The 22,998-nt window shown below is 38.4% G+C and overlaps 1 protein-coding gene across 1 annotated transcript in view; it reads left to right on the top strand.

Moving 5' to 3' along the window:
* TTN (titin) overlaps nt 1–22,998 on the top strand; it is a 306,431-nt gene that overhangs the window by 72,811 nt on the left and 210,622 nt on the right. Inside the window, 24 exon segments of the mRNA XM_027773115.1 lie at nt 6,166–8,931; nt 9,702–9,980; nt 11,626–12,189; nt 12,708–12,989; nt 13,090–13,368; nt 13,804–14,082; nt 14,180–14,458; nt 14,576–14,863; nt 14,975–15,253; nt 15,342–15,623; nt 15,716–15,994; nt 16,107–16,385; nt 16,488–16,766; nt 16,894–17,181; nt 17,307–17,585; nt 17,726–18,007; nt 18,110–18,388; nt 18,515–18,793; nt 18,906–19,184; nt 19,286–19,573; nt 19,818–20,096; nt 20,323–20,604; nt 21,871–22,149; nt 22,265–22,546. Of these exon segments, the coding sequence (XP_027628916.1) occupies nt 6,166–8,931; nt 9,702–9,980; nt 11,626–12,189; nt 12,708–12,989; nt 13,090–13,368; nt 13,804–14,082; nt 14,180–14,458; nt 14,576–14,863; nt 14,975–15,253; nt 15,342–15,623; nt 15,716–15,994; nt 16,107–16,385; nt 16,488–16,766; nt 16,894–17,181; nt 17,307–17,585; nt 17,726–18,007; nt 18,110–18,388; nt 18,515–18,793; nt 18,906–19,184; nt 19,286–19,573; nt 19,818–20,096; nt 20,323–20,604; nt 21,871–22,149; nt 22,265–22,546 (9,510 nt within the window).

Raw genomic sequence — 22,998 nt, forward strand, 5'->3', positions numbered from 1 at the left:
AAGAGTGGGCAATGTTTGTTCTTTGGAAATTTCTAACATTCAGAAAAGAGAGGGAGGAGAGTACATGTGCCATGCTGTAAACATCATAGGGGAAGCAAAGAGCTTTGCAAATGTAGAAATAATACCCCAAGAAAAAAGAGCAGTGGCACTCCCACCTCCAGTAACACATCAACACGTCATGGAGTTCGATTTGGAAAACACAACGTCCTCAAGAACACCTTCTCCTCAAGAAATTGTCCTGGAAGTTGAATTAAGTGAAAAAGATGTTAAAGACTTTGAAAAGCAAGTGAAAATAGTCACAGTTCCTGAGTTTACTCCTGATCATAAAAGCATGATTGTGAGTCTAGATGTTCTTCCACTGAATTTAGTAGATACCAGTAAGGATTCAAGGAAGGAAGAAGACAGAGATTTAAAAATTGACTTAGAAGTATTCGACATGCCTCCTCGCTTTATAATGCCAATTTGTGATTTTAAAATTCCAGAAAATTCCGATGCCATATTCAAATGTTCAGTTATAGGCATCCCAACTCCCGAAGTTAAATGGTATAAAGAATATATGTGTATTGAGCCAGATAATGTTAAATATGTGGTTAGTGAGGAGAAGGGTTGCCACACCCTTAGAATTCGAAACATCTGTCTTTCTGATAGTGCAACATACAGGTGCAGAGCTGTGAATTGCGCAGGAGAGGCTATCTGTCGGGGCTTCCTCACCCTGGGAGATTCTGAAATACTTGATACGATAGGAAAGAAAAGTAAAGTGACTTTAAGCAGTTTAAGGGAAGAATTAGTCTTAAGGAGCAAGTACTCAGATAGCTTTTTTGAATTTCACGTGGTGGAGGGCCCTCCTAGATTCATCAAAGGTATCTCTGACTGTTATGCACCGTTAGGCACGGCAGCGTATTTCCAGTGTTTAGTTCGTGGCTCTCCAAGACCCACAGCGCAGTGGTACAAAGATGGGAAATTGGTCCAAGGAGCAAGGTTCAGTGCTGAGGAAAGTGGCATAGGGTTCCATAACCTATTCATAACAAGTTTAGTAAAGAGCGACGAAGGTGAGTACAGGTGTGTGGCTGTGAACCAATCAGGAACCGCTGAGAGCTGTGCAGCACTCACCCTAACGTAGAGTCCGACGTTGTAGTGGCTCAGTAGTTACTACAATTTATTTGAGTGCCATCTTATTTTCCAAATAACGTGGATCTAATAAACTTCAAAACTTCTCTACTGTATTTTAATGCACTACACTGAAGGGAAGTAGTCTAGGTAGATCTCTCATCTTTGTAATACTTGTAAATATTCTGTTATCCAAACTCTGGAATCACCACTTGTGTCTATTACACTGTGTATCATCAAGCACCATTAAATATCTCCTTGGCTACCTAACTGTTTGTGCTTTTACTTTACCCTTATTCCTCTTCCCTGAAGTGGTTCCGAAGAATGCATTTTCTTTTAGCAGATAATGCATGTGAAAGTAGAATGTAAAATTGAAGACCATATCAGATGACCACATGGACAAATTGGTAAGAGAGAATCACTCTGCTCCTATTGTAGTCATTCTAGGAATTGTAATTCTTTTCATCTAAATCTGTATTTATTTACTAGGACTTAATAATAATAGGCAAGATAACAAACACAAAAATAGCTTTGCCCAATTGGTAACTATCTCTGTAATCTATTTTACATTATAATCTGAATTTATTAATTTTCCCTCTTTTAAAAATATTTTCATTATTAATACATATCTCCTTAAATGTTTTAATTTTCTCTGGTTTGGAAGGGACCAGTTGTCTCTTCTTCACGGACAGGGTTCATCTCAACATTTGGAGAATATATAAATTAAGATCTTTCCACTTTTGGAAATATCTCATTTTCTAATTTTTGTGATGATATCAAGTGTAAAATGCACCAAAGTTAATACTGGCCTGGGGGCAAGAAACTACCATATAACATTTACATACAGATTTTTAAACTGCATTCTGATTTCAAAGTCTTTAAAATTATAAATAAGAAAATGGGATAGTTTTAGAATTGAGGCTATATAACTTGTGTTTTTTATTATATACAAATACCAAGACAATATATTTTCCAGTGGTTTCCACTAAATTTCACCTTTAAATGAAGTATAGGGCATGATGGTTAAGGTGTTGGATTACCACATGGCCGACTGCAGTTTGAGTACTGATCCTGCAACTTGAAAATCATACCAGGCATATGTGCCTGGGTACCCAAAATACCAAAAAGAGAATGGAAAAGGTATGGTGGTGTGACCAATCTTTCCTAGGGTTAACGGCTCACTTTTCCTCTCTATAGCAAGCACACATGCCCTATTGCAAAAACAAAAACAAAACAAAAAAAGAATTATAAATCAATTCACATTCAAATTTCATTAAGATGGATATATATGTGTGTGTGTGTGTGTGTGTATTCCTAAAGTACTTCTACTTTTGGTTTTCTTTTTCTTTTTTTCTTTTTTGGAGAGGTTTTAGCTATAGGGCATGTATGCTCACTAGAAAAACAGAGAGAGACAGAGAGACAGAAAGCGAGAAATCACCCCCCGGAGATGATGGCTACGCCACAATCCCTTCTCCTCCATTCTCCTCTCGGGATCTTGGGTACGCATGAACATGCTCCTAGCATGAGTTTAAGTCACCAGGTTCAGGACTCGAACCACGGTCGGCTACATTGGAGTTCCAACAACAAAGCCATTACACCAACTGCTGGTTCCAAATTCTAATTTAATTTTAAGCATAAATTAATCATTCAATTTAAATTTAAATTTCACAAGAACTTGCATGTCTAGTTATGTTTCTTTTACCTATCAACTTTGTCTTTCTTTTAGACAGATATTTGCTATAGGGTGTGTGTACTCATCAGTGAGACAGAGAGAGAAAGAAAGGAATTACCCCCTGGGGGGGTGGGCATGCCACAATCCCTTTTTCTCCATTCTCCCCTCAGGATTTTGGGAATACATGCACACACACCTGGCATGAGTTTCAGGCCACCCAGTCCAGGACTCAAACAACAGTCAGCCAACTGGGAGTCCAGCGACATAACCATCATGCCATCTGCTGGTCCCACCTATCAACTTTTTATCCTTACAATAGAAATTCCCTTACACCAATCCAAATTAAAGATACAGTTGGGAGAATGTGCAGAAAATGGTCAGGATAGACAGGCTTCCTCTGTTCCTTCCCCAACTAAAAGAGGTTGATTTACATGTATTGAGTCACCATGACTCATCAAGATAGATACACTACTGTGGACCAATCATTTCTTTCTCAATCAGTGAGCACACAATATCTGTGGTAGTAATTATAGACATAATGTAAGAGATCACATCATAAATCCCTGAAATAAGACTAATTCTATAGTTTAGGGATTTAAGTTTTGATACTACTTTTAGTCACATAATGTATATTAAAATTAATTAGAAATTCGGGTCATAACAAACATCACAAGCATTGTACAACAAAACAACAGTACAAAACCTCTTTCCTATTAAATAAGAAAAAGAAGAAAAGAGGGAAAAAGGTTTTAGTGCCTTACTGGATTTTAGAAAGGTGCTGAAAAAGCCACTGCTATTTACATCAGAGAGGGATTACTTAATTTTGCTTATTAGAATTCTGTTAGTCTCAAATGTATCCAACTTGAAGATATGCAGAATAACAATGACTGAATAAAGAACAGTAAGTCTTGCACGCACTTGATGTACTCATCAATTGTTGTAGATAATTAATTGGAATCTTTTATTTTCTGACTCAATGACTCATGACTTAAAATTCTGAAATATTCATTCCTCTGATGCTGAATAAACCATTAATTATATTACACATAATTGAATTTAGGCATAATATTAGCTACTACTCCTACCTGTACTTTTAACCACATCTTTCATGCCTCAGCACATTTAAGTTTTGCTTACTATCTTTTTTATTATTATTATTATTTATTACTTATGCGTTCAAGCGTTATACATTGTTTAGTTTGTAGAGAGATTTTACCCAACACGATATATACCACAAGCAGGCGAGTTGAGAATACTATGCGTAACATCACCAATGGGCTTACTATCTTCTTTTTTATAGTTAACACACTATATTTTGAAATCAGGGAAAATATTTGAAAATATTTTAACGAAATAGTATGTATTTTAATCATATTCACATTCATTCTCTTTATAAATGTTTTAGGAGTTCAAGTGAAGGGAAAGCCTACCTGAAGAATATATTATAGATTAAACGTAAAATTAAGTAGTCACCATTGATATGTGAAATTAACCAATGGTTTTATGACTAACTAATTGCAATAATAAATAACAGTATATATTCTACATTTTATTGATAAGCTTTAATCAATATATGTATAGCCAGCCAGCAGGCGCTTGAATCCCATCTTCTAATGTTTATATGATAGGTTAGGAAAGATTTAAAGCATAAGACTATATTCCACTGGATGCAAGGCAAGTGAACTAATAAAATTTAACAATGACTTTTCGGTAAGGCAATAAAACTACTAGTAACAAGGTTGTTTCAGAAAGCTAACAGATTTTATGAAAAGCTTAATTCTTTGTTTTTAAGTTTCGTATTTTTCATCTTATAATCTATGTTACTGTTTGAAGGATATCTGTTATTCACAGCTTTGTTTTCTGCTTAATAATGCTGTATAGGTTTTTATCACAATAAAATACAATTAAATTTTTATATTGGAGTTATTTTCACTTATTTCTGATTCTTATATTTTCTTGACTAATGCCTTATTATGAAAGTTTTAAGTAATATCACAATTTACTCAGGCAAAAGAAGGCCTGCATTTCTAGTAACTTAAAATAGTAGTTCTCTCACAGATTCAACTTAGATACTTCCTGGATTCTATTATTTTCAATAATGACTTCAGTTTAAAAGTAGTTTAGAACACAGATGTTTTGTTTTGGAAACAATCAGTTTTAACAATGGAGATTATTCTTTTTTTTTTTTTTTTTTGGAGAGGTTTTTGCTATAGGGTGCATGCGCTCACCAGACAGACAGAGAGAGACAGAGAGACAGAAAACGAGAAATCACCCCCCAGGGGGGATGGCCACTCTGCAATCCCTTGTCCTCCAGTCTCCTCTCGGGATCTTGGGCATGCACGCACACGTGCCCAGCGTGAGTTTTAAGCCACCGGGTCTGGGATGCAAACCGCGGTCGACTATGTGGGAGTCCAGCGACATAGCCATTACGCTAATTGCTGGTCCCAGAGATTATTCTTAAAATAAGAAAATCGTAAATATAAATAACAATTCTGAATCTTTTTAGAAATTGATTTAAATAATCCTGGAATTTTTTTTCCCTATAGGGTGATTGTGCTTGCTGGAGAGAGAGAGAGAGAGAGTAAGAGAGAGAGAGAAAGTGAAGTCACTTAAGTCACATAATCTCTTCTCCTTTCAGGATTTTGGACAAACAAGCGCACATACCCTGGGTGTTTTTCAGGTTGCTGGGTCTAGGACTCAAACCATGTAGTCGGCCATGTGGGATTCAGGCTGCTTTAACAAGCATGCCACCTGGCTGGTCCCAATACTGCTCTGTTGTGTGTGTGTGTGTGTGTGTGTGTGTGTTTAATTACAGTATTTAGCTATTAGTTTTTCAAACTTCAGAATTGAGATTATATCATAAGGACAACTCTTAAGAGCATCTTTAAAATGTATATACTCTAACACAATGAAGTGGACCAAAAAATGCATTTGGGGGATGAGCAAATGACATAGCAGTTTCGTCACTGAACTCCATGATTTCATCCATAGCCAACCATGGTTTGAATCCTGGATCCAGTGGGTTGAAACTCATGCCCGGCATGTGTGTTTGCATGGAGGAGAATGGAGAAGGGATTGTGACATGGCTGTCTTCCAGGGGGGTGATTTCTCACTTTCTCTCTCACTGTCTTTGTCTTTCTCTGTGTCTGTGGGGTACACATGCACACCCTTTTAAAAAATGCTTTTGGGAAGTTTCTATATTTGTATAATTTTATATCATAAGTTAAGAGAAATTTAGAAATATTATTTTTGATAAATTAATTTCAGAATAATATAATTCTAAGAATAAAGCAAAGGGCTCTCAACTGATGCCTAGTTCTTTGACTTCCATTTTCTTCTTAAATACAATTTCGTCATTATAATAATAATCATTTTTCCCCATACAGAGTTTTCTAGCTCTCTTCTGTCTGCTGAGAAAGGACTTCAAACATACAGCCCTGACCTACAGTTACTTAATATAAATGAAACACTTGAACTTTTATCTGAACCTTCAGTTCATTCAACAGAAGTTGATTCAAAAAAAGAAGGCAGTATCCCAATTTTCATCAAAGAAATGTCAAATGTTGAAGTAATTATAGGGGATGTGGCTAAACTGTCCGTTACTGTCATTGGCATTCCCAAACCTAAAATTCAGTGGTTCTTTAATGGAGTAATGTTAACCTCTTCTGCTGACTACAAATTTGTTTTTGACGGTGATGATCATAGCCTAATCATTCTATTCACCAAATATGCAGATGAGGGAGAGTATACATGCATGGCCAGTAATGAATATGGAAAGGCAATATGTAGCGCCTATCTGAAAATAATGGAACACAAAAAGACAGAAACAGAATCAACCATGGAGAAATCTCTGGAAAAGCTTGAAGGACCTTGTCCTCCTTACTTCCTTAAGGAATTAAAACCAGTTCAGTGTACACAAGGGCTCCCCGCCATCTTTGAGTACACGGTGCTTGGAGAGCCAGCCCCCACTGTTTCGTGGTTCAAAGAAAACAAGCAGCTTTATACCAATGTTTATTACACTATCATTCATAATCCTGATGGCTCTGGAACATTCATTGTCAATGACCCTCAGAAAGATGATAGTGGCCTCTACGTTTGTAAAGCAGAGAATGTGTGTGGCGAATCCACCTGTGCTGCAGAGCTGCTTGTGCATCCAGAAGACACAGATATGTCTGATACCTCCTGCATAGCAGAGTCCATGCCAGAAACTCCTGAAGATATTCCACAGATGTCATTCAAGGACCCTGCAGTTGAGACATTTGAGTCACAGCAGGAAATTGCAGCTTTTGTAAAGGACACTATTTTGAAAGCTGCTTTAATTGCAGAAGAAAAGCAGCAACTTTCATACGAGCATATTGTTAAAGCTAGTGAACTGAGCAGTCAAGTTACTTTAGGAGCTCAACAATTGCAATCCACAGTCCTGTTGGAGGCAAACACGCCCATTCCAGAAAGCACCAGAGAACCTCTGTCCATCGGTGACTCAATTAATGTTCAGCCCATCAAGGAGCCATCTCCCAATTTACAGCTGCAGATTGTCCAGTCTCAGAAAACTCTCTCCAAAGAAGATATTCTAGTCCTTCATAAGCCTGAACCACAGGTGGTTCTATCAGATACTGAAAAAATCTTCCCAAGTGCCATGTCCGTAGACCAAATTAGTTCAACAGCTGAGCCTCTGAAAACTTCATTATCCAGACCTGAAGGGAGTCATCCACAGTCTTCAACAGAACCTCGAGCACATTCATCTCCAACCTTTGTGACTGAGGAAGTACTTTTGTCAAAAGAAAAGACAATTTCTAAAGTGGACAAAGAGCAAAAAGTGGTTCTTCAAAAGCAAGAGACACAAAGGGCTCTCCTCCTGAGTCAGAGCTTAGCCGAGGGACACATGGAAAGTTTCAAGGGTCCTGATGTCATGATCTCTGAGTTAAATTATGAGCCCCAAATCCTTTCAGAACACATATGCACAGAAGGTAAAATCCTGATGGAAAGTGCAGATCAACCAGAAAGTGCAAAGCAAGATTTCGCTGTCAGTGTCCAGGCAGGAAAGTCCTTAAGGTTTCCTCTGGCACTTGAAGAAAAGCAGGTACTGTGCAAGGAAGAATATTCTGACAACGTGGTAATGCTTCCAAACCAACCCACTGAGTATAAGGAAGAGCCCATGGCGGTGAAGGCAGTGCAGGAGGTAAACGGAAGTGAAATTCTTTCTAAGGAAGGTTTGCTTTCTGGTATTCCAGAAGAACAACAATCAAACCTGAAAATTCAGATCCGTAGGGCTTTGCAAGCTGCAGTGGCCAGTGAGCAACCCAGTCTTTTTTCTGAATGGTTAAGAAACATTGAAAAGGTAGAAGTCAAGGCCATATGCTCAACCCAAGAGCCCAAATGCATAATGTGTACCTACCTTATTACTTCAGTGAACACTCTAACAGAAGAAGTAACCATCACAGTCGAAGGTATTGATCCTCAAATGGCCAACCTGAAAACTGAACTTAAGGAAGCTTTGTGCTCTCTTGTATGTGAGGAAAGAAACATTTTAACAGCTGAGGATCCAAGAATTCAAAAAAGAGACAAAATGGGTTTAGAAGAACTGGGTTCATTTTTGGATTCACAAAAGGTTGAAGTAACTATTGAACCAGAAGTTGAATCAAAATATCTTGTCTCAACAGATGAAGTCAGTTATATTAATGTGGAAGGTCAAGTCAAAGATGTGGATTCCACAACTGCCAATGATAGCGTTGCTTCAGCTGCCATCTGTGATGAAAAGCAAGATGAAATTCTGAAACCATCGGAGGGGGAAAAGAAGTCCTCCGATAGTGGGGCTGAAGAGTTTGGTATAGCAGAGATACAGGATGCCGAGGGCAGCTTACTGAAGGAGGAGGGTCCCGTTATACAAACTCCCTTATTGGACACTGTTTCTGAGGAAGGTGACACTGTGTACCTTACCGCATCCATAACAAATGCTAAAGAGGTGAATTGGTATTTTGAGAGTAAACTGTTGTCTTCAGATGAAAAGTTCAAGTGTTTACATGATCAAAACACATATACACTAGTAATCCATGAAGTCAATACAGAAGACCATCAAGGAGAGTATGTCTGTGAGGCCTTGAATGACAATGGAAAAACAGCAACTTCAGCAAAACTCACTGTGGTGAAAAGAGGTTGGATTTTAAGAATTAAGTGGGTCAAACTCTTAACACACATGGATTGTAGTGATTTAGGTTTCATCACTGAATTTTCACTTATCTTCCACTTCCAGAACACGATTTACTTAGAGTAAGAATGAAATCACAGATATAATCATGGTTATGAACTCACTCCCTTCCTGCCTTTTTGGGCAACATGTCATATCCATAGTACTACTTATTTATTTTCATATGTTTCAAAATAACAATAAATAAGCTTTTTCATTTACTTTTTATGAAAATATTTTATAATATGTATCTAAAAGCTATCGAAAAGCTACAAAAAGTCACCCTGAGATTACCAATCACAAGTTTTATCCCTAAATTCAAAATAACCATGATTAGTTGTGTCTTTTGTTTCTGTTTCTTTTTACTGTTATTTCACTTCATCACTTTATGTAATACACTGATTTTACACTATTGTGACTGTTCCTGGTTAGCATGGTATATTTAAAGAATATATCATGTTGATATGCATGTAATCCAATAGCATCACATTTTAATATTTTTTTCACAATTCACTACAAATTAATGATTGCCTATGTTGACAACTGCTATTGTCCTCTTTTGCCTTCTATGATGTTTCTCATTTTCCAGTCATTCATCTGAAACTGCTGTAATCTGCCTCACCAATTGCGACTCTTCCACTTCATTAACAGCAACATCAACAACAACAAATAGAAGAAAAAAGAACAAGGTGATATGCCTGATCTGAGGCATGCTAATAGCTTTTGCTTCCCTTGCAGCTGCCCCAGTGATCAAGAGAAGAATTGAGCCCCTGGAAGTAGCTCTAGGCCACCTAGCCAAATTCACCTGTGAGATCCAACCTGCCCCCAACGTCCGGTTCCAGTGGTTTAAAGCTGGACGAGAAATGTATGAGAGCGACAAATGTTCCATTCGATCGTCAAATTATGTCTCCACTCTGGAAATTATGAGAACCCAGGTTGTCGACTGTGGCGAGTACACCTGCAAAGCTTCCAATGAGTATGGCAGTGTCAGCTGTACAGCCACATTAACTGTGACAGGTAAATCCACACTATGGCATGGTCGTTGTCCCTTTATGTCATCTTGTTGCTCATTTCGCCTTTCATATAGGTGCGGGAAGTGCTTGTTCTATCAACTGGAGAGACTAATGACCAAGATGGGAACATGGTGTTTAGGTCCTACCAAGCTTTGGTGGGATAAGATATCCTTATTTACAGTCCTATTTCTAACAGCAGCCAAAAGCAAGTATTATTTGAAGACAATGCTAAGTAATGAAATAAGCCTGACTCAACCCTTATAAAATATTTCAGGACAGTTTGGTGCTACTAAAAGATAAATAATGTAGTTAATAATTAGGAATCAAATCATCAAGAACAGCATTACAAACTAAAAAAAGCCTACATGTGAGATTAAAATTAAACGAATCATAATGTAAGGCAGGGAGCTAGCATAGAATTGCAAACTAAGATTCTGCCTAAACTTTATTATTATTAACTTATATATAAGAGCAATTACACAAATATTCTGTTCTCAGTTTCCTGGTAGACACATAGCACTTTCAAATAATTAATACTCATTGAACACTTGAGTTCCATCATTAGCAAAAATGTGTGTGTGTGTGTATTTGGTCTTTCTTTCTTCCTCTCTTTCTTTCTCACTTTATTCTTCCCAAGAGAAGGCGTGAGTATGGACTGTGGTTTGAGGACTGGGAGGGTAGTGGGACTGTTAAACCACTCTCTGACTTGTCAGGGGGAAACTGTCCCATGGTTTTCTTTTTCAAGGAGACAGCAAGGGGAAAGACAAATCCATCACATCTCTTTGATGTGAAAAAGAAAGGGTTCTCTCTAGCTTCAACTTTTCTACAATCCTTGTACCAATCAGAAAATCTCTGAGGTTTTTCAGAAACCCAGGCCCATCATGACTAATCCAGTGATTTTTCACTTTGTGGTCACAGAGTCTTCATGCAACCCAGTGGATTGTTCTTCACATGATCTTAGCCAAAAGGCTGAGAAGTGATTGTGGCATTATTCTCAATGATGCTTTTGGATGCTTCTTTATCCAAATTAGGTCAATTCAGTAATAGCCTCAAATAATCATAGGAAAGGAAAAGAAGACTCATTCTTTAAAAACTGGAAAGAGAGGTTCCTTAAGACCAACTTCAAAATATAGAATACAAATGAAAAGACTACTGCTACTAAATATGCTTACAAGTTGGAAATGGCCTAGGGGAACCATTCAAAGTCATGTGACAATTTCTGGGGTTGACATTAAGGTTAGAATGACTACAAAACTACTCTCTAGTATGTAATATCTCTATTCTTCAGAAAAGTTAAGTACTTTTTTTTTTATCTTCCTTACACAGTCTTCTAATGTAAGGAATTGAAGGACTAACTGCATTTCTTAGTAAATAATTCAAACACTCTGCTATTAAGATGGCCAAATGTTAATAAAGGAGCATGTATTCTTTCCTATGATAGAGACAGTGTGATCTCTCACTCCCCTGTAAAGAACACTCTCATCTTTTTCTTTGACAAATCTTTTGGTCCTATTAGTGTACTACCCTATTTTAAATAATGTCTCTCATCTCTAGTTAAAGATGTAATGCATCTTTTGTCTCGGAGTATATCATTTTAGCTAGAGTTTTGATGGGAACTGAATGTAATGTTGGAAAATTTTCTCTTGCAGAGGCTTATCCACCAACCTTTCTATCCAGACCTAAGTCCCTTACAACTTTTGTGGGTAAGTCAGCCAAGTTCCTGTGCACAGTGTCAGGGACTCCAGTCATCGAAACCATTTGGCAGAAAGATGGTGCCGCACTCTCACCTTCATCTAACCGCAAGATTTCAGATGCAGAAAACAAACACAGTTTAGAACTCTCAAATCTTACTATTCAAGATAGAGGTGTTTACTCTTGTAAGGCTTCTAACAAGTTTGGAGCGGACATCTGCCAAGCTGAGTTGATCATAATTGACAAACCACATTTCATTAAAGAATTAGAACCTGTCCAGTCAGCTATCAATAAGAAGGTCCACCTTGAGTGCCAAGTGGATGAAGACAGAAAAGTCACAGTGACATGGAATAAAGATGGGCAAAAACTTCCCCCAGGGAAAGATTATAAGATCTATTTTGAAGATAAAATAGCATCACTTGAGATTCCCCTGGCCAAACTAAAAGATTCAGGAACCTATGTCTGTACAGCTTCAAATGAGGCTGGAAGCAGCTCCTCTTCGGCAACAGTAACTGTCAGAGGTAAGAAATGTGTGGATTTATTTTTCATTTCCTTCTCTGAAAGGAAGCCTCAGTAGAAAAGAAATGTTACAAACAATGCAGTCAGCATACTTTTTATTAACATAATTTCATTCAGCAAACATTTTAGTTTGGCATTGTTAGATTTTATTTTTGTCAACATTCTTCAGAATTCACTTATTTTTATTCTTTTAATATTATGTCTGCCACTAACAAAGCTTGCTTAAAATTTGTTTTACGAACTTCTGATTCTAGGTAATCTTAACTATCTTCTTTTATAAAAATCACTCTTTGTGTAGATATACTTTGTCTGTTTTTGTTGTTGCTGTTTTTAAAATCAAGAGACTAAGAAAGTGTTTTAGAATAAGGTAAAGCTATTCAATTGTTTCACGGCTCTTTCGGAAATGTTGTGACGATTCTTTATATGTGTTGTGTCTTTTTGTTGTATATGTCTCTCTTGTTTTTGTGGAGGTTATGCTTCAGATACCTTTTCTTTTTTCTTTTCTGTAAACTTCATGTAGAACCACCATCCTTCGTGAAAAAGGTGGACCCCTCTTACTTAATGCTCCCAGGTGAATCCGCACGCCTCCACTGCAAACTGAAAGGCTCACCTGTGATCCAGGTGACTTGGTTTAAAAATAACAAAGAACTTAGTGAAAGCAACACAGTCCGAATGTCTTTTGTCAATTCCGAGGCTGTACTTGATATTACGGATGTAAAAGTCGAAGACAGTGGGAATTACTCATGTGAAGCAGTGAATGACGTTGGCAGCGATAGCTGCAGTTCTGAAATAGTTATCAAAGGTTTGTTTACTGAGTTGTCACCCATTATTTTTCTAAGAAAAGATTTCTTTGTAATTGCCTGTAACTCGTTACTTAACATAATGCTTTCATGCTTTTGTAGAGCCGCCTTCTTTCATCAAAACTCTTGAGCCTGCAGACATAGTGAGAGGAACAAATGCCCTACTTCACTGTGAAGTCTCAGGCACTGGACCATTTGAAATTAGCTGGTTCAAAGATAAGAAGCAAATTCGAAGTAGTAAAAAATACAGGTTGTTTTCTCAGAAGTCTCTTGTATCTCTGGAGATCTTTTCTTTTAATAGTGCAGATGTCGGTGAATATGAATGCGTGGTTGCTAATGAAGTCGGGAAATGTGGCTGCAGTGCCACACACTTGCTAAAAGGTTAGTGCTCACCAACTGTCTCTCCCCTAAGTTGGCAAAGTAGCTTTCTTTATCTATGGGAGGAAAATTGATGCTTTCTTTTCTTCTCTTCTCCTTGAAAATTTGTTCTTGGTTTGACCTGGGACATATGGAGCAAAGTCAGTGGCTCTCACCCAGTTTTTGTCCTGAGACCAATGTAAATATTTAGTCTCTGATAACAAAAGGGAATTACGTCATGAGCCATTGCGTCAGCTAATACACATGTACCTTCTGGATGGAATTGTGGATTTGGAATTGTATTCTTCTTACATGTTGTCTCTTCTTATAATTAACAAACACTATGAAATAGTAATGTTGGGCAACATAAATGCAATCAAGGTAAAACTCTTAAATATAGATGTCTTTGAAAGTGTTCGGGAGTTGATGAGTTTTTGTGTGCTCTTGTTCCCCAACTAGAACCACCGACCTTTGTAAAGAAAGTAGATGATTTCACTGCACTAGCAGGACAAACTGTTACCTTACAAGCTGCTGTGAGAGGGTCAGAACCCATTTCTGTCACATGGATGAAGGGACAAGAGGTCATTAGAGAAGACGGAAAAGTCAAAATGAGCTTTTCCAATGGTGTTGCCGTCCTGATCATCCCTGATGTTCAGATTAGTTTTGGTGACAAATACACATGCCTGGCTGAAAATGAAGCCGGAAGCCAAACATCTGTTGGAGAATTAATAGTTAAAGGTTCGTGTAGGAACATTTGAACTTTGAGTTGCTACTCACATTTAAAGTGAAAGCCCACTACACATTTAATGATCCTAACTATTTGATGCCATTGTAGAACCTGCCAAAATCATTGAGCGAGCAGAATTGATCCAGGTGACAGCAGGGGACCCAGCCACACTGGAGTACACAGTCACAGGCACCCCAGAACTCAAGCCCAAATGGTACAGAGATGGGAGACCCTTGGTTGCCAGCAAAAAGTACCGAATAAGTTTTAAAAACAATGTTGCCCAGCTCAAATTTTATTCAGCTGAGCTGCATGACAGTGGCCAATACACATTTGAGATTTCCAATGAAGTGGGCAGCAGCTCCTGTGAGACCACGTTCACTGTATTAGGTTAGTACTTTTACAAAACCATGCTGCACAATTCTTTGAAACCCAACAAACAGCCCAAGAGAAGTCACTAAGCTCCTATCCGTATTGATCTTTTCTCTCTTCTTGTGCCATGAACAGATCGAGACATTGCTCCATTTTTTACCAAACCTTTACGCAACGTGGATAGTGTTGTTAGCGGTACCTGCAGGCTGGACTGCAAAATCGCGGGCTCCCTCCCCATGAGGGTGTCCTGGTTTAAGGATGGTAAAGAAGTAGCGTCTTCTGACAAATACAGAATAGCATTTGTGGAAGGCACAGCCTCTCTGGAGATCAGCAGAGTAGACATGAATGATGCAGGAAATTTCACGTGCCGCGCCACAAATTCTGTGGGAAGCAAAGACAGCAGTGGAGCGCTGATTGTGCAAGGTTGGCTGGAGACTTTGCATTTCATTCTCACCATAAATGATGTTCAAATTAAGTCGTCTTCCCTTAGCACCTCTTAACTCTTTAACATTCTTTCTTATACCTCTTCTTCAGAACCACCTAGTTTCATAACTAAACCTGGATCAAAGGATGTTCTGCCTGGCTCAGCAGTCTGCTTGAAGAGCACTTTCCAAGGGTCCACTCCTCTCACAATCAGATGGTTTAAGGGTAACAAAGAGTTGGTTTCTGGCGGAAGCTGCTATATTACCAAAGAAGCTTTAGAGAGTTCCCTGGAACTCTACGCAGTAAAAACCTCTGACTCTGGCACATACACTTGTAAAGTCAGCAATGTTGCTGGAAGCGTGGAATGCAGTGCAAACTTGTTTGTAAAAGGTTTGCATTGTTTTCTTGTTATCTTTGTCTACTCTTGTTACAAGTACTTTTCGCCTTCTCACTCTTAATAACTTCCTTCCTTCCACAGAACCTGCCACATTTGTTGAAAAGTTAGAGCCATCCCAGCTGTTAAAGAAGGGAGACGCCACCCAGCTAGCCTGCAAAGTAACTGGTACCCCTCCCATTAAAATAACATGGTTTGCAAATGATAGAGAAATTAAGGAGAGCAGCAAACACAAAATGTCTTTCATGGAATCCACGGCAGTGCTAAGACTTACAGATATTGCTATCGAAGACAGTGGGGAATACATGTGCGAGGCTCAAAATGAGGCTGGCAGTGACCACTGCAGTAGCTTTATAATAGTCAAAGGTTTGTGTTCATTTTGCCTCTTTGTTACCAAAGTTAGGGGCCATAGCATAGACATGCCTCCCACTAACTTGAACCATCCTTTTCTACTGTAGAATCACCTTACTTTACCAAGGAATTTAAACCAATTGAAGTGCTGAAGGAGTATGACGTCATGTTGCTGGCTGAGGTGGCAGGCACGCCTCCCTTTGAGATCACTTGGTTCAAGGACAACACAACCTTGCGAAGTGGTAGAAAGTATAAAACCTTCATTCAGGATCAGCTGGTTAGCCTGCAGATTCTCAAGTTTGTAGCTGCAGATGCTGGTGAATACCAGTGTCGGGTGACCAACGAGGTGGGCAGCAGCACTTGCAGTGCCAGGGTGACTTTAAGAGGTTAGTGTCAGCTCAAATGATGGACTGGCTCTTTGGCAGAGTCATTTTCTTTATTTTTTAAAGCCAGTTCCACTATAGAGCTGATATTGATTGGGAATTCATTCTTTATTAGAACCCCCAACCTTTGTAAAGAAGATAGAGAGCACCAGTTCCCTCCGAGGAGGAACAGCCGCCTTCCAGGCCACCCTGAAGGGCTCCTTGCCAATCACAGTGACCTGGTTAAAAGACAACGATGAAATCACTGAAGACGATAACATAAGAATGACCTTTGAGAACAATGTGGCCAGTCTGTACCTCAGTGGCATTGAAGTCAAGCACGATGGAAAATATGTCTGTCAGGCCAAAAACGATGCAGGAATACAAAGATGTTCTGCATTACTTTCAGTAAAAGGTTGGTTCTGAAAGTTCACCTCCACTTTGAGAAAGAAATGCAGAAACAAGCCTTTTGGCAGAGCAGTTCACAATCCACATCTTCCCCTTTGTTTTTTTACAGAACCTGCAACAATCACGGAGGAGGCTGTGTCTATAGATGTCACCCAAGGAGACCCAGCCACCTTGCAGGTTAAATTTTCAGGGACGAAGGAGATTACAGCCAAATGGTTTAAAGATGGCCAAGAACTTACCCTGGGCCCAAAATACAAAATCAGTGTCACTGACACAGTCTCAATACTGAAGATTATTTCTACAGAAAAGAAAGATAGTGGACAATACACTTTTGAGGTCCAAAATGATGTTGGGAGAAGCAGCTGCAAGGCTAGCATTAATGTATTAGGTTGGTACTGCCTTTCCATAGAGAGGAACTGGGCATTTCTATGCTCCTTCCTTTTTTAAAATTAAATATATACACATAAGTTGGTAGATTAACTCTTTTTTTTCTTTTTTGCTCTTTTCTTGGATAGATCTTATTATACCTCCTTCATTCACAAAAAAACTGAAGAAAATGGACAGCATTAAAGGATCTTTTATTGACTTAGAATGTATAGTGGCTGGGTCACATCCCATAAGCATCCAGTGGTTCAAAGATGACCAAGAAATATCAGCTAGTGATAAATACAAATTCTCTTTTCATGACAATACTGCCTTTTTGGAAATCAGTCACCTTGAAGGGGCAGACAGTGGGACATACACTTGTTCTGCCACCAATAAGGCAGGACACAACCAATGCAGTGGTCACCTGACAGTCAAAGGTTGGCAATTTTCATCTCCGTCTGTTAAGAACTTACTGCTCATTCATTTTAAAATTCTTACCTTTATTGCTCAGTTCTATGATAAATCTTCCTCCTTTTTTTTTTCTTCTTTTTCTTTCACCCAGAACCCCCTTACTTTGTGGAAAAGCCTCAGTCACAAGACGTCAATCCCAATACGAGGGTTCAATTAAAGGCTCTCGTGGGTGGTACTGCACCCATGACAATAAAGTGGTTTAAAGATAACAAAGAGTTGCACTCTGGAGCAGCTCGCTCAGTTTGGAAGGATGATACCTCCACCATTTTAGAGCTCTTTTCAGCCAAATCTGCCGATTCTGGGACCTACATTTGCCAATTAAGCAATGACGTTGGCACAACCACCAGCAAAGTCACTATCTTTGTAAAAGGTCTGGTCTCCTCATCTCCTTACTTTCTAACTTGTTTTGATTTTAATCAGGGAGGGAAGAGGCTTAAGAAAACAGTCTTGTTTATTGGCCTTCATTTTTTTTTTAAATGTTCAACATCATACTTCTTTTTTTATCTTTAGAACCTCCTCAATTCATTAAGAAGCCTAGTCCAGTATTAGTGCTGAGGAATGGACAATCAACCACGTTTGAATGCCAAATAACAGGCACTCCTGAAATCAGAGTTTCTTGGTATCTGGATGGGAATGAAATAACAGCCATTAAGAAACATGGCATTTCCTTCATTGATGGTTTAGCCACTTTCCAAATTTCTGATGCCAGGATAGAAAATAGTGGGACTTATGTCTGTGAAGCCCGAAATGACGCAGGCACAGCAAGCTGCAGCATTGAATTAAAAGTGAAAGGTTCGTTATTGAAATCTACTTTCTATCCTATCCATGCTGCCTGATAGACCTTGGGTCTTCCCTTGTGTAAGCTACTCTCTGTCTTCCTTTTGCAATCTTTAGAACCTCCCACCTTTATCAGGGAGTTGAAGCCTGTGGAAGTAGTGAAAGATAGTGATGTGGAGCTGGAGTGTGAAGTCACAGGAACTTCTCCATTTGAAGTCACTTGGCTGAGGAATAACAAGGAAATTCGAAGCAGCAAAAAATATACACTAACTGACAGGGTATCAGTGTTCAACCTTCATGTAACCAGATGTGACCCTTCAGACACTGGAGAATACCAGTGCATTGTATCCAATGAAGGCGGCAGCTGCTCCTGCAGTGCTAAAGTCGCCCTAAAAGGTTAGTTATACACACAAGAAACCAGCTCTACCAAGTAAAACTTCTGGGATACTCTTTAAAATTTTATAATTATGGGTAGGAGTCGAAATATATCTCTTTGTTTCACACACTCTTATCTAATCACAGAACCACCGTCCTTCACTAAGAAGATAGAAAATGTCACTGCTGTTTTGAAAAGTTCTGCCACTTTTCAGAGTACTGTGGCAGGCTCTCCTCCCATTTCTATAACCTGGCTAAAGGATGATCAGATTCTTGATGAAGATGATAATGTTCATATCTCATTTGTGAACAATGTGGCCACGCTTCAAATCAGAAGTGTGGATAATGGACACAGTGGAAGATACACGTGTCAAGCCAAGAATGAGTCAGGAGTTGAGAGGTGTTATGCATTCCTTTTAGTGCAAGGTTTGTAAGCTGTTTTCTTTCAAAGCTAGTCTATGGACACAATTGCATAAGCACAGTTTATATCTAGTGGAATTATCAATGCAACTCATCTACATTTCCATTCTTACTTCAGAACCTGCTCAAATAATAGAGAAAGCTAAATCAATTGATGTTACTGAGAAAGACCCAGTGACCTTGGAGTGCGTTGTAGCTGGAACACCTGAACTCAAAGTGAAATGGCTTAAAGATGGGAAGCAAATTGTGCCCAGCAGATACTTTTCAATGAGTTTTGAAAATAACGTGGCCAGTTTTAGGATTCAGTCAGTAATGAAGCAAGACAGTGGTCAATATACTTTCAAGGTAGAAAATGACTTTGGAAGCAGTAGCTGTGATGCCTACCTGAGAGTGCTAGGTTTGTATCTTTGCCTAGTTGATTTCCTCTATTTATTTCACGTCGTTTGTAAACAAATAGCAACAGATTAATGGATGGCTTTTGCTGTTTGCATTGGACAGATCAAAATATTCCTCCATCATTCACCAAGAAATTAACCAAGATGGACAAAGTTCTAGGCTCTTCCATTCACATGGAATGCAAGGTTTCTGGCTCACTTCCTATTAGTGCTCAGTGGTTTAAGGATGGAAAAGAAATATCTACAAGTGCAAAATACAGACTTGTATGTCACGAGAGCACTGTGTCACTGGAAGTGAATAACCTGGAATTAGAAGATACTGCAAATTACACATGCAAGGTGTCAAATGTAGCAGGAGATAATGCATGCAGTGGCATCTTAACTGTGAAAGGTTAGAATTTCTTTACCTCTTCTTAAGTCTCCCTTGTGAAAGCTTTAAAAAGGTATCACTCTTATCATTATAGTATTTAGAGTTAAAATCTTAATAATTCTGTTTCTTTAGACACGTATTTATTGACTTCAAGAACTATTCAACTACTACTTCTTTAGGGGTGTTTTCTTGTATGTCCATAAAACTGTCAAAATCATTCAACTACAAGGAACTTAATTAAATATATTTCTCTTAAAATCTATAGAACCACCAAGCTTCTTAGTGAAACCTGAGCGACAACAAGCCATCCCTGATTCTACAGTGGAATTTAAGGCAGTACTAAAGGGAACACCGCCATTTAAAATCAAATGGTTTAAGGATGATGTGGAACTTGTCTCTGGACCTAAATGTTTCATTGGCTTGGAGGGGTCAACTAGCTTCTTAAATCTCTACTCAGTGGATGCTTCCAAAACTGGACAATATACTTGCCAAGTTACCAATGATGTTGGTAGCGACTCTTGCACTACAATGTTGCTTGTGACAGGTGTGCACATTTGATTGTTTTATGTTTCGGTCTGACCTGTGCCTCTGGCTCTTTCTGTACTCTGTTGCAATGCATCTAGCCATTTAAGAAAGTACTGTTCTTTCTTCTAACATGGTAGGCTGTATTTGCCAGGCATTGCTTGTTTTTCTCTTTTTTACATATTACCTAATTTGAATTTGGTATTCATTTCTCTTTCCTCATAATGTCTTCTTTCCTGACTTCCTAGAACCACCAAAGTTTGTGAAGAAATTAGAAGCATCCAAAATAGTGAAAGCAGGTGATTCCACACGACTTGAATGCAAGATAACTGGATCTCCAGAAATCAGAGTTGTGTGGTACAGAAATGAACATGAACTTCCCATCAGTGATAAATATAGGATGACTTTCATTGACTCAGTGGCTGTCATACAAATGAACAATCTTGGTACTGAGGACAGTGGAGATTTCATCTGTGAGGCTCAGAATCCTGCTGGTAGCACTAGCTGCAGTACCAAGGTCATAGTAAAAGGTAGAAGTCTCGTTTTTATGTTTCTCATTAACTGAAACCCACTTTCTTCTCCCCTGGGGATCATAGCACTTTATTCTTTTACTGTCATTTTACCTTCTGCTTGAGATCATAAAATAGTTCCCTAAGCTACTATTATTTTCCTTTTTAAAAATTATTTCTTCCTAAGTTTTGCTTAAATCTATTATAGATAGTAGTTCTGGAATATTTTTCTTGTTTTTCAAATGTTGTAATTCCGATCACTTCAACACATTGACCAAATCTCAAATTTGATGTTTCAAAAAAAAAAAATGCACAAAAAGAGAAGTGACTTTTTTTATTTTATCTTTTGTCTCTGATCAACTTAAAAATAAAATATCATCTTTGTGATCTATATTATTAATAACAAAGATATTCACTACATATATGCAAGGTGCAAACAATACAGGTTTCATTCTCAAATTTTAAAGTGGGAAAATTACGTATTTTTCCTCTATCTCAAGAATCAGTTCCTTTCTTTAAAAGATTATAGGGATATACCCTGGAGAAAATGATGCCCAGTATTTTCTGCTTCCATTTTCCAGCATTTTTATTACAAAACCTAAGTTTGTCTTTTTGTAAGGTAATTTTGCAGTAACCATTTGCTGAAATGGAAGTCTTAGATTACAGATGTTGTGAGGACATCCATGTGTCTCAGTTGTAAAGTGTATACCAAAGATTTCATCCCTAAAGTCAAAATTTCATACTTCATCCAAACTATATATTTTTAGAGAGATTTTTGCTCTAGAGCTCACTGGAAACAGAGAGAGACAGTGAGAAGTCACCCCCCCTCAAAGGGGATGGCCATCACACTCCCTTTTCCATTCTCCTCTCAGGATTTTGGGCATGCACATGCACCTGGCATGATTTGCAAGCTACTGGGTCCATGACTTGAACAACTGTTGGTCATGTGTGAGTCTGGTGCCCAACCACTATGCCACCTACTGGCCTACAAACCATATTTATTAATATACTTGTTTATCATTTTTGTGTTAATCTTTGCAGTATAGGTAAGTTAGTAAGGCAAGGAGATGGAATGTTAAAGTGCTCAGTCATGGTATATAGGATCTATCTGGGTTTTCTCTGCTACCTAATTGGTCATCTTGTAAAGCTTAATGACCTCTCTGTGGCTGCTATTCTTTGATAGTGGTAGACACTACTTAGCATAATAGTTTCCAATTAAAAAAAAAAAAAGCCTTCCATTCTATGAAATTAAAAAGCCCAATTCGTGGGGAATTCTTGTTTTTACAGAACCACCTGTCTTTAGCAGCTACCCTCCTGTAGTAGAAACCCTTAAAAATACTGAAGTTAGTCTTGAATGTGAACTTTCCGGGACACCACCATTTGAGGTGGTATGGTACAAAGACAAACGGCAACTCCGAAGCAGCAAGAAATACAAGATTGCATCCAAAAACTTCCATGCAAGTATTCACATTCTCAACGTTGAAACATCAGACATCGGTGAATACCACTGCAAAGCACAGAATGAAGTGGGCAGTGACACTTGTATTTGTACTGTAAAATTAAAAGGTAAGCGTATTTATGACAGACAGAAATGTCAAGATTGTGCAATACGCTACTTTTTTCTATCTTCCGTTATCTGGATAATCCCTTCAACAATCTCCATCCATCTTTTCCTGTTCAGAACCACCAAGATTTGTCTCCAAACTCAACAGCCTCACCGTTGTAGCGGGTGAGCCCGCAGAGTTACAAGCATCCATAGAAGGAGCCCCACCTATTTCTGTCCAGTGGCTCAAGGAGAAGGAAGAAGTGATTAGAGAAAGTGAAAACATTAGAATTACATTTGTGGAAAATGTTGCAACTCTGCAGTTTGCAAAAGCAGAACCAGCTAATGCTGGAAAGTATATCTGCCAAATCAAGAATGATGGTGGAATGAGGGAGAACATGGCCACCCTGACTGTCTTAGGTTGGTACAATAATCCCCTGATGAAAACAGGGGCCAATTGCTAGAATGATTTACTAAGAGTTATAGGCAGACTCTCTTTCTCTAAATTTCTTTTAGAACTATTTAGAAGGTTTAGGAGAAAGACCTAGTAATCTTTCAAACATTCTCTTTTGTCTGATCCTTAGAAAAATTAGCCATGTTTCATTTTTTACTTTCTACTTTTCTTAAGTGATCAGCATATACCACCATGGCTATCTTTGTTTAAGCATTAAGCACTTGGGAACTCAGCATGTGCTACAAGGAAATTTTGTTTCCAAAGTACTACTTGTTAAAGCTAACAAGAACTCCAAAGATTGGAATGATAAGAACCACTTGCACTTTCACATTTGAACATAGTAAATTCCAATTTGGTAATTGTTTGGATAACAACTTTTAAACAATCGTCTTTAACATCTTAAAGGAGAGCAAAAATA

This window comes from Tupaia chinensis, unplaced genomic scaffold (genome assembly GCF_000334495.1).
Source record: "Tupaia chinensis unplaced genomic scaffold, TupChi_1.0 Scaffold000322_1, whole genome shotgun sequence".
NCBI lineage: Eukaryota > Metazoa > Chordata > Mammalia > Scandentia > Tupaiidae > Tupaia > Tupaia belangeri.